The sequence below is a fragment of the Stegodyphus dumicola genome, chromosome 5 (genome assembly GCF_044657685.1).
Source record: "Stegodyphus dumicola isolate Sdum_Otavi_A_Nest chromosome 5, ASM4465768v1".
In the NCBI taxonomy this organism is placed as follows: Eukaryota; Metazoa; Arthropoda; class Arachnida; order Araneae; family Eresidae; genus Stegodyphus; species Stegodyphus dumicola.
Window position 1 is genome coordinate 229,910,635 of NC_140772.1, and position 12,477 is coordinate 229,923,111.

A 12,477-nucleotide genomic window follows, 5' to 3' on the forward strand; every position below is an offset into this window, starting at 1 on the left:
TGGTGACGTGTTTCCGGGTGTAGATGGAACGTTTCAGTCACTGTAGATGTTGGGAGCAACCAAACCCATAGCTACGGTTTTCAGCGCACGGGGACAACTGAAGATTTCGCGCCCACCCTCTATTTGCCAAGAATGGAAAACATTTCATTCTAAAATTTCTTAGCATCAATTTGGTGTCTCCTGGATGCTGCGCCCGGGAACAAATGTTCCCCTTTGCTCCCCCCCCTAGCTATGCCTCTGGTAGCAACTTTTCGGATATAGTTTGTCAACTGCAGACGAGACTGAGAAAATTGATTCAGAATTTTTAAACCATACTATTTTCATTTCTTCTTCTAGATCAGTTATGTGTGGGCTATGAGTTGTTCACTAATGCCTAGTATAGATAAACAAAATCTATTTCATATTTCGAATGTATTAAGCAATGCTTTAATTTTAAATAAAAGGCGATACCGTTGTAGTATTCATAAATGAAGACAAAATTTTATATTTAACTTTATTTATTATAATATACTTTTTTGTACTTGATAGCGTCTCTCAAGGACGATACTGGCATTAACATTTCTTTCTCTTATGTCATTATGTGAGATTCGGCGCAGAATTGGAAATCGCTGCCGAAGGAAAAAGTACACCGCGTATTTCTTCCGCAACATTCATAATCAAGCTGACATCTGCTTCCTATAGATTTGCAACCAACGACTCTGAAACAAAAAACGAAGCAAATAGCACAAAATAAGTATAGAAAAGTAGGTGAACTAAAAGAAAAAAAAATTAAAAGCTTTCAGATTTTATATTACGTCCAAAGGGTCCTTTTTTCTAACGTTCGTGTGCTACCTTTATTTATTAAATATCACGTTCTTCGCACTTAAACTACATAAATTTCAATTCAATAGCAATATCACAAAATATTTAAAAACAACATATCTTTAAAATTTTCAATAGACAGTCTCTCGTGCTGGACATAATATTTTTTTTTTCCTGTATATTGCTCGCTTTGAAATCGTTGAGTTTGTTAATGAAAAATTCGTTGAAGTTTTACAAAATGTGAAATAGATAATAAAACAAATTCAAAATTCTGACTTCCAGGTGCCCATTTTCGGTTAGAGGATTACGTTATTCAAAATTTAAAGGCTGTAAGTGCCGTCTTTTTTTTACAATAGGAGAAATGTACCTACATTCATACACACTCTCTATTTAATTTCTTTTAAAATAATACAGGGTGATAATATTTGGTGGCAACAATTTGAAAATCGATGGTGCAACGCAAAATCTCGTTTCGAGACTAATCCCTTCTGAGCGAAAGCTCCTTTGGTCCAAAAATCTAGAAACCTATATTACAGCCAAACGGGCGGGGTTTTTATATATATATATATTTTTTCTCTCTTTCTTTTTCTTTTCCTTTTTTTTCTTACAGACACATACATGTTTCAAGAGCATTTGAGCTAACGCCAATTTGGGCTAAAAATAGTTAAAAACAGCATATCTTTAGAATTTCCGATAGAGAGTTTCGCGGTCTGGACCAGGGGCGTAGCTAGAGGGGGCAAGGGGGGCATCTGTCCCCGGGCGCAGAATCCAAGGGGCGCCAAACTGATGTTACGACATTTTAGAATTAAATGTTTTCCATCCTTGGCAAACAAAAGGGGGCGCGAAATCTTCAGTTGTCCCTGGGCGCTGAAAACCCTAGCTACGACTCTGGTCTGGACATAAAAATGCTTTATTCCCTACAGTGGCGGGATCCAGGGTCGACGAAAGGCAAGAAGGTACGAAGTGAGAAATCCAGCATCAAGAGAGTGCTCGTTGTGTTCTTCGACTTTGAAGGTCGCATCCATAAAAATTCCTACCTGAGGGCATCACCTTAACTGCCGCTATGTACATGTAAATACTGAAACATCTTCCTTTTCTTTTCGCCATCGACAAAACAGCTGACCCACTGGCTTAGGTGCTGTTCAGCCTGTTGAATCCCGTCCATGGAATTACAAAAAAAAAAAAAAAAAAAAAAAAAAAAAAAAAAAACCACGCCTTAGTACTGGGTCCTCCGGAAATTGACTATGTAAAGCTAGGAATACTTAAAGAAGAACCAGATCATGGAAAGAAAGTGCATGGTAGGAACTGTTGAGACTAAGGGGGAAATGCTGATGACCACTTACCTTGCGCACTGTAAAGTTGCTGTTGCTTACAAGGAGGTACTGTCATTGTATAGTACAGTGTGGTCATAGCTGTAATGCGTACTGACAGTTATACGATTAAATAAAAAAATTATCCTGTGGATGCTACATAACCCAGAGCTTTGCAAATTGGTAATATGTTACGTACCTCTGTTATTTCAATGCATGTTTTAATTACTTTTCATTACAATGGTATATTTTAGGCATACAAATATAAGAACAGGGTACAGATGTAAAGTAAAAATCTGAATGAATACATTAAAAGTCAAGAAGCTGAACAAATTATAAATTAGGTTAAGAAAACTGTGCATGTATACAAGCTGCGTTTACATTATGCATTATGCAAACAACTAATGGCAAGAAATAAGGGCAATATTGCAGATTATATCCATGTTATCCACTAATACATGAAATGGGTGGTGAACTCAAAGAGTTGAGTTAACGTAGATAATGTCATATTAGGTACTAAATAAATTTAAAAAATATACAATAAAACATGTGTGCAAACTGATTTAAAGAACATACATTATTTCACATAATACCTATTTTTATATATTTAAGATAAAATCTTATTTGTATATACTTAAGGTACAGTGCTCTTTGGTAAGGCAAAAGATAACCAAAATTATATACACATTTTGCCCAGAGCAAAATTTTAGTATTAATACGAATTTTATACTTAGATAGTAAATTTTGATAGAATTATAATTAAAAGTGTCGTATCTCCCCGTGCAACTGAGCGCGAGACATATTTTAAGATAAAGCTGTGCTGGAAAAGTAAAACTATGGGGGCACGTGCATTTAACATTGAGCAAATGGATATCTCGGTAATTTGTGTTGAAATCGAATAAATTTAATTGACCACTGTGCTAACCGAAATTCCATCCTCTTATTGCTTTCCAATAATTTCGAGTAGCAGAAAGTATTAGAAATATCTCGCGACTGGTTGAAAGCTATAAGAGGCCGGAGAGAGAACGTCTCAGTTTCGTTCTTCGACTATTGTTATTGCGAGTTGTTTAGTTCCGCGTGAACTGAGATACCTGAATTAGCTTTCTCTTTAGATACGCTTTGTATTGCGTTGTGCGTTGTATTTTAACTTTTTGGGTAATCTGAAGTATAACTACTGATTATACTGCTTGATATTGTGAATACTTCTACGAATATCTCGGAGGAAAATTCCAGAGTTCTGATATTCTTTTGATAAGAATAAATTTTATTAACCTATTATCGGATTTAAGCACTCAGTGTATTACGAACTCGTGCGCACGTAACAATATACAATGTCTTAAATTAGTCAAAACAGCAATCTTATTTTGGCGTAAATTTAAGAAGAGAACTGTATCGATTTCGAGGGTGATCAGACATAGGTCCCTTTTCTTCAGCAGCAAAACAGTTATGCACTAATGCTCCTGAAGAAGTCTGATCTATGTATAATCAGCATCGAAATCGATAGAATTCTGTTTAAAATTTACGCTAAAATAAATCTGCTGTTTCGCCTAATTTTTAGGCTTTCCATTGGTATGCTTCACTTCCTGTTTGATATACGACATTTTTAACAAGTTGCCATATTGAAATATTACACTTAATGAAATATCGCGACAACAACTGTAATATAATAACATTGTTGCGTTTGTACGGGTTCATGGATTTCGAGCGACTGATAAAAACACTTAATGAAGAACGAAAACAGAATTGATTAGCCAGTATTACTTAGGGCAACTCCAAAAACACGTTTATAGTCGTCGAAAGACTACGACAAACACACTGAAACAATCAGCAACACAGCCTTCAGGCTATCTGTTTATAACGGAGAAGACAGCTTCACGGCAAAGCACTAGAGTACAGCTCCCGACTCGGTTCGGTCGTTCTTGGAACTCAACGTACTCTCGAGACTCTCCACGCTACAACTCGCGATACACTTGATAGAATCAACGACGCACACTCTCGATGCACCAATTCGCAGTACACTCGACGACCAACTCGACACTAGACTGACGATGTTCACTCCTACTCCGCGTACAGGCAGGTTTTATATAGCTTTTGGCCTGCCTTCGAGAACATTATGGGCCAAACCGGTAAGAATTCGTCCCAGAATGTTCTCCATCCGTCTATCGCATATCGTCAATTTTGTTGCCAAATGGGGGATTTCGCGGTAAATATGGCAACCCTGTCTTCCCTAGCCATTTTCTGGCATCCCTAAACCTGCTTTGCGGGGAAGCTATCTATCCGATCTGGAAATTTGGTTACACTATATAAAATTTCACGGTAACAACTGTAATATAAATATATAAATTATTACTATAAAAACCGCAATGTAAGTATAAATTTACTTACTGCTCTTCTCTTTTTTCAAACAAGTTATTTTCATCGCAAACCAAAGATTCATCTCTTTCTTCCATATTATAGTAATCTGAGATGGAAATCGGAGATTAATCTTAGTGTAATATTTTATCCTCATAATATTCAACAATTAATAATGCTGTAGAAAGTGAGATAATGATTTAGCTATACATATAACATTGATGCTTATAAATTTTGACGTTCTGAAAATTCTGTTCGAGATTTGACACTTATATGGCAACGACAATTATTCTTTGCGTAATTGTGCCCAATATACGAATAGCATTTGCTTAATTTCCAATTACGTTAAATTATTTTTAATTAATTATTTAGAAATTGGTTCTGAATTAACTTCTTATTCATTGAATCATTTATTATTTCATCAGTTATTTCTTTCCTTTTTTCCGCATTATTACCATTAATAAATAATATTTTTACTTCCAGCATATCATTAAATGGCACGCTTTAGATTTCCTCCGTAGACTCACCATTCGTATGTCACACGATTCCAAAGGGTCACTAGCGGCCCATACAGCATTTTTTTTTTTTTTTTTTTTTTTCTATATTTTGATTCTGCGACTCCAATTATGCAAAACTGCCAAGTTTTATAAAAATCGCAAGAGTAATTTTTAAAAATTAAGGTTTCAAAATTTTAGCTACTCAATGTTAATCGAATTTGATATATAGTTACTAATATCTCTTTTTTTTATTATTAAACTTACCTGATTCTTTCACTAGAATTCGAAATTTAGGCATAATCCAAATACAATTCGCACATTTATATATATATATACTGTCAAATGGCTCATATACTGCCAAATGACTCGTTGTTGTGAAAGATCAAAGTAACGGAATTAGAATAAAAATCTTCTACCAGGAACACTTGGTAGATAAGCTATAGTGAATAACTGACATTTTGCATACATTGCAAAGGAGTCGATAGATTTATTCCTTCGACTCCATCATCTTTTATTTAAGACTGTGAAAAAATTGGGATACTTGACCAGAGAAAATTAATTCCCAGAAACTTCTAAAAAGATACTATAAATGCCTAAATATTATAGATCAACCGAGAAAAAGATTCCGAAAAGAATATTTGACAACTTCCGTTCCGAAATCAAAAGAAAAGTTTCAAGTTATCCTCACGGACGATATATTACTAATTGAAACTGAAAACCGAAAGAGACTTAATTAGCTTATAGATTATAAGGTATATCTCCTGCCTTCTTAGCATGCCTTCGTTGTGTAGTGGTCAGCACACTAGGCGCATATTCGAGAAGTCCGAGGTTCGAGTCCCGGCGAGGGCATTGCTCATTTCCTGCTTTTAAAAAATACCTAATGTCTCTGCAGTGGTGCCCGAACTGAAAAAGATAGTGGATGATGATTCTCCGCTACCAGGATTTGGCGATTAGTTCCCCAAATCCCCAGTCGCCCCTTAAAAGGGGGGTATATAATATATATAATATATATATATATATATATATATATATATATATGCTAAGAAAGCAGATATATATATATATATATATATATATATATATATCTGCTTTCTTAGCATGCCTTCGTGGTGTAGAGGTTAGCACATTCGCGAATTCGAGAAATCCATGGTTCGAATCAAGGCGAGGCCATTGTTCATTTATCATGTCTCCTGCTTCGAAATAACCGAATGTAAAACCATAAAATAAGGTAATACGAGGTAAAGCCATAAAAATCTTCCGAAGTAGAGACGATTGGTCACAAGTAGCGAGGAGCTTCATACGTAAACTTTTGCACATTCACTTCGTGAACTTAGAGATATCCTGGATTCTTCCCAGGAACCTTCCTGGAGATATCCTGGGATGATCATGGATGGTTAAAACTATTCTGAACTCTATAAATAATTTGAAACTCGATTTTAGCTCTCTAATTTTTAATATTTGAAATTTATTTAAGATTTAGTTTTTCATTTTTTAGTATTATTGTTTATTTCATTTTATTACATTATTTTTTGAGTAATAGTGTAAATTTAATTCTGTGCTTAATTTCTAGTTTCCACCATAAATTAAAAGTAGGAGTGTGTTACGAATCTAACCTGTAGCGTCGTCTACCTGTAGCGTCGTCTGGAGGGTATGGAACCTGTAGCGTCGTCTGGAGGGAAGTAAATCGTTCCCTCCAGACGACGCTACAGGTTCCATTAGTGAAAGATATTTAACCTTGTTTTCCGCCTGCGCAATTAGTAACGCTTCTATTTCGTTCCGATACAAGAGCCTAAGAACTGTAGAGGTAGGCCCATCTGTTACTCTTACAGTCATAAATTAAGAAACTGTGCTCTAGTATTTATGAAATAGTGGCTAAATACTTATTTTTATGTGATGTGGACGTCAAAGTGTAAAGTGTCGGTAGAAGTAATAGGTGTGTTTCGTCAAAAAAAGATCTTTTTCTCACAGGTCACCACCACTACGAAGTATATATTATGCCATGTCAACCAGAGGTAATTAGGTTTTCTTGCTCCTTAATATAAATTTTAATTTTAATTGAATCTCCCTTTGTCAGTGGATTCTGACACCGCTCGTTAACAATAGTTGATTGGTTAAAAAGACTCAAAGGTTTTTTGACAAGCGACTCAGGTCATACAACTTCGACATAAGACGAAATAGCCTCTGGTCCTGCAATTATGGTGAAAATGTAATTAATCAATTTATCGAGGTTTTCTTTCTTTCCCCCGACAGCGAGGCAGACGATACACTGGGGCAGTTAGCATATAGGCCAGATAGCCCCACTGATGGAATTAACTTGGTCCAAATAACACATTTTGGGGCGTATTGTGTTCAAATCGAGTGCTGGTTGCTGCACAAATAAATGCTGGGCGAGTCGATAGTGCAATGATGGAAGAAGGGTGCATTGCGGGTGAGGAGAACAATTTAAGTTTCATATTTACAGAGTTATAGATAGATGGTTACAATAGGCATCCACAAAGTGAACAATAAATGAGCACTGTACAACATATGAGCAATTAACAGAGTGAATGATGAAACAGTAAAAATAATACATAAAATAAGACAAAATACTAAACATCAATACTAAAAGTAGACTAGAAATACTAGAAAGCAAAATAATACATAAATAAAATAAGGAAAAACAGTAAAACCAATACATAAAATAATGTAAAATCATAATTCAAGGTTCGCAATATATCGAGGCTATTATTGTTTGGTAATGGAAGAAATGTGGTGGTAAAATCTTGTCACGCAATATCCCTGATCAAACATTCGCTGTTGGACTGTCCCGCTTCAACTCCCTTGTGATATGATAATTTCTGCATCCGCAAATCCCGGCATGGTATAATATCTATCAAACTGAAACAAACTGCTGTTAAAAAAACTTTGATATACATGTAATAACACCCGAAAATATACAGAACTACCTCATACAGGTTACTCACAATAATAGGCTAAAATTATTCAGGAACCTTGGGATACAATGGGTAGAGTTATTCAGGAGCCTTGGATACACTATACTAAGGTAAAATTTTCGAAGTTCCAATACTGTTGAAGAGTACATCAGGTATTCTTCGGTTGCTATTGCGATACAAGGTAAAATATTTAGTCAGTGTAATCTGCAATAATCCGCAGAAGCTGATTTCAATCATTTAATGGATATTAATCCGTGTCTCATGTTGCTTGTACTCGATAGATCTGACATACGTCAGATCAGCTCCAGAAGGTTGTTGACCGCCAAACAATCTATAGCCATAAGTGGATCGGATGTTAAGTTTCCCTTAGAAAAACCGATGCAACTCAGAATGTGATCTGGTGAAGCTGGATGGTCACAGCGTTTTTTACAAGTGAGATGAATTTTTCTGCCTCCATCAAAGGAAAGCCCTTTAAGGTGGCCACTTCTTAGTCTAGCCAGAGGCATTCTACAAGCAACGGTTGTATTTGATTTCCAGCAGAGATCCATGGGATATTCTTGTGTACCATTAAGTGCGTAGGTGGACTACTCCATATTAAACTGAGTTTATATCTTTCATTTGAGTATAGTTCTTGATAAGCGAAGAGCCAATGTCCATTTAATTCTCACCACCCTCTTTGGCCAGTCTTTCAGCGACCTCATTACCACGAATGTTAACATGTTATGGGATCCACTGGAGGTGGACATCGGGGGTCTGAGAGGTCTTCCTCAGTTTGAACAGAATATAAACGCGAGGAATCGGTAATATAAACGCGAGGGAATTCAGCGAATGGATTGATCAGCTCAATTACAACTCGTCAAAGGCTTAGAGAGTTGTTTTAAGATGAAACGAAATTAACTTCCTCGATTCCCCAAAAGAAATGAAATGTGGAAACCTAAAATGGTCTTTACTCTAAACAAAATTAACTACGTATCTGACTAACTTATTTATAACCCTGTGGGGTAGTTCTGAATCGGCCATACAATAAAACGGTGGAACGGTAGACGTTATTTTGATTTAGTTAGAAAGTAATATTTTCTGGTGATTCTTAACGTTTACAATTTTTTTAATATCATTAAAAAGCAATGTAGAACACTATCATTCACATCTTTTCTGAATTTCTTGTTATTTATAGAATTATTATAATAAAAATATAGCTTAAAAATTATGTGCTTGGTTCATTTTGGAGGGCACTTAACAAACATGGTCTTACCTAGATCAAAACGGGGTAAAGAGGTTACAGTCACGAAAAAGAGAATAGCCAATACGAAGACATGCCTTAAAAGTTTCATGGTTAGAACTTTGAGACCTGGAAGATAAAGTGTGCATCATAAAATTAATAACTTTCTCGTAAATAGAGTAGCTCTGCTAATTTAAGTGCATTAGCAATTTCGAACTGTTACATAGAATTGCGTTTTGCTTAATTTTATGGCCTAAATAAGAAAATTCTTTTGAATGAATTCAGTTTAAAAGTGTTGGTTACATAATTAAAAAGGTGTTTCAATAGTTAATTCGCATACCTAATTACATTAATGATACAGTTAATACATTAATTCATTTCAGGAGCAAAAATATTTTACAATTTCATTGGCTTAACTTAGTTCAGCAACGTGAAACTTAAGCTGAACAAAATGTATTTTTAATCTGCTTCACTTGTTATGAAAAGCAACTGTTTCGATTTGAACCTTTTTTTTTTTTTTCTTCTAGTTTATGTCATTTTCTAGTTAAAATTACACTGCATGTTATTACGAGTTTCTAATTGCCATATTTTGATTGTTTCAAGCATTTCGATTCTTTTTTACTAGTTGAACATTTACATTTACAGGTATCCATAGCGAGCTTTTCAGTTTCTACTCACCATTGGGCCCTCTTACTACTGCCTTTGATGGGGAAATCGAAGCCATTGTTGTGGCTATTCAACAACTGTCGATTCATAGTCACTCTTTTGTAAAGGCAGTCATATCGGTAAATTCCAAAAGTGCGCTTTAAGCCCTGCTGAATAATCAAAATAGTTCCTAAAGAATCTTAGACGGTAGTCTTTTGCTTAAGGCAATGGCACAAATAATTTCTTTCCAATATATTCCAGCCCACTATGGAATTATGGTTAACGAAAAAGCTGATACATTGGCTCTAAGAACGGAAGTACTTTGATAATGCAACTCATTAATAGACTACTTTCTTTTCACCTGACTCTTAAGTGACCTGTTCATTGTTTTAACCTGACTCTTAAGAAAATTCTTAAGCAGGATATGATTCAACGGTTATGGATAAGAGATGAAGATTCTGGAGGAAAACACAACTTTCATTCCCCAGTTTTCCAAGAAAGACAGAAGTAGCTCTGAACAGAAGTATGTCTGAACGGATGTGACTATTTGTTAGACCACTTCTGTAGAACTGGAGTGGTGAATTCCCCAAACTATGTTTTGTCTGACCCCAACCAGCCTATGATTTTTGAACAATTAAATAATTGTATTGTACTTTCTCGGTATGAAGACATTGTTAAAAACTACTGGAGAGCCCGTGAACTAATGGCTTTTGGCATTTGTAAAATAAACATTTACATTTTGAGATTGTTTGCTTCAATTTTTCAATGGGTTTCACTCAAAATTTCACAAAAGTGCTGCTGTAACTGAAATGAAAAATGTGTCAGAAAACGTAAAATTACCGGTCAACATAACAATGTTTTAATGTTTTGAAGTCAAAATGCACGACTTCAAGTTTTGTTTAACAAAAATATTTGTCTTGTTCTGGAATCCATGCGCATGTTTCTACAGTTCGGTAATGACTTCTCAAAACTCGATGGTAGACTTGTGTGATCTCAGGAAAAGCGACGTATTTTCAAGTAGAAAATTAAAAGATTAGTAAAATGTCCTTTTCCACAAGACACTCATTCTTTGGGTTTGGCATTTAAGGTACGTATGCAGGTCACCTAGAGAAAATGTCTCACAGAGTCATCGACCGGATTTTAAGAAACTCAGAAATCACTCTGAGATTTCTTTTCCAATCATGGAACAGAACCCCCTTACACTCATCACGCTTAAAGAATTCAGTTCAGAAAAGCAGGTTGAAGCTCTAGAGAAAAGAGCTGTTCCATTTGTGGTAAAATTAAGATTTGTTAGGGAAAAAATATCGTTTTGCAACAAATTTTTGTGCCATGCCACACATCCAAGGAAGTTGCACGTATTCTTGGATGTACTTGACGACGTTAATTCAAGAAAGAATCTTAAACCTAGTCGTAATTAGAAAAGTGGAAGCGAATGATAATTCGTAAATAAATCTATGAATTTTCAATAAAATCAAAGTTTGATTTCATGGTGATTATATGCAATCAGTGAATCAAATACTGATAATATCAATAGCAAAATATATGGAATATGTTATCAAAATATAAATATGTTATCAAAATATATATTATACTATGTTTGTTACTAAGTTTGGTAAAGGTATGTTTCATTAAAATAATATTTTATGATGCGTTCATATTTGGGATTAGTTTACTTTTATACGAAATATTTTTTAAAAACATTTTATGCTTCCCAGAGTTTTGTATTGTTATGATTCGGAAAGCAACGTTTGAGTCTAACATCTCATGGATTAACGAAACATTCAGAAGTGTAAACTTGACAAGTTTAAAAAGTAACTCCCCTTACTTTTTAAAATGCCGGACTAAGTCAATATATATAATTAAAATTTAAATAAGGTATTTCTCCCGTCTTCTGGGCATGCCTTCGTGATTTGGTGGTCTGCACGCTGGGCGCATATTCTAGAGGTCCACGGTTCAATTCCCAGCGAAGGCGGTTGCTCAGTTTTCATCTTTCCGGCTTCCAAATTACTTAATGTCTCTACAAAGTGATTTAAATGTCTACAGTATTTAAAACTCCCTGCCTACTTAACTTTTGTAATTCAGTGTTTTAATTTTAAATTACATGCGCAATCTAAACTTGTATCATTACTTTCTGCCAATATGTGACAAAAGTGCTGAAGGGAAATTGTAATTTTGTTTCAAAATAGATATTAATAAGAAAGGTGTAAAACTTTGACTGATTATAAAGTATCTAAAGTAATACAAGAGAAATTAAAATTATTTAAAACAAAATATTTAAATTGCAATCTCTTATGATTGGATATAATATAAGCATAGATAGCTTAGAAGCGATAAACTAAACGCGACTTACCAACGCTCATCAAAATATAACTCTTTCCAAACTTGCCACTCGTTGGACTCGTTGGAAGAAAAAATGAGCTTTACGTCAAAGATAGAAACGGGAAGTATCTTTTATTGATAATAAACGTCTGTTATTTTATTACTTTATAAAGTGAGGCATCTGGTAATCATTCTCATGGTCGTCTTCTAATTGTGAACGAAGCATACATCTAAAAAATGTCATTGTAACGATGACGAGAGATCACCCATTGCTACATTTCAATGTGCCAAGAATACAGGTGTCGCGTGACTGCTAATAGAAAAGGTATAGTAACAATTAAAAGTATCAATTATGTTTCCAAAAACTACAGCTGCAGAGACAATTTGTGCGACAGGTAAGC

At 34.9% G+C, this 12,477-nt stretch overlaps 1 protein-coding gene across 1 annotated transcript; it reads right to left on the minus strand.

The window, feature by feature from the left end:
* Positions 1–491: 491 nt before the first annotated feature.
* On the minus strand, positions 492–12,253 carry LOC118182708 (uncharacterized). Its single transcript, XM_035352095.2, has 4 exons — positions 12,108–12,253; positions 9,146–9,241; positions 4,497–4,572; positions 492–698 (listed from the first exon to the last, which is right to left on the minus strand). Exons 1-4 carry the CDS (start codon positions 12,115–12,117, stop codon positions 569–571), a joined length of 312 nt encoding a protein of 103 aa, XP_035207986.1. The 5' UTR covers positions 12,118–12,253; the 3' UTR covers positions 492–568.
* Positions 12,254–12,477: the final 224 nt, after the last annotated feature.

Bases quoted from the DNA above. Each gene is read 5' to 3' on its own strand.
- LOC118182708 (XM_035352095.2), bottom strand. The intron at 4,573-9,145 runs GTAAGACCATGT...TTTCCATCTCAG, and splicing joins TTTACCCCGTTTTGATCTAG to ATTACTATAATATGGAAGAA. The intron at 699-4,496 runs GTAAGTAAATTT...TTTTTGTTTCAG, and splicing joins TTTGAAAAAAGAGAAGAGCA to AGTCGTTGGTTGCAAATCTA.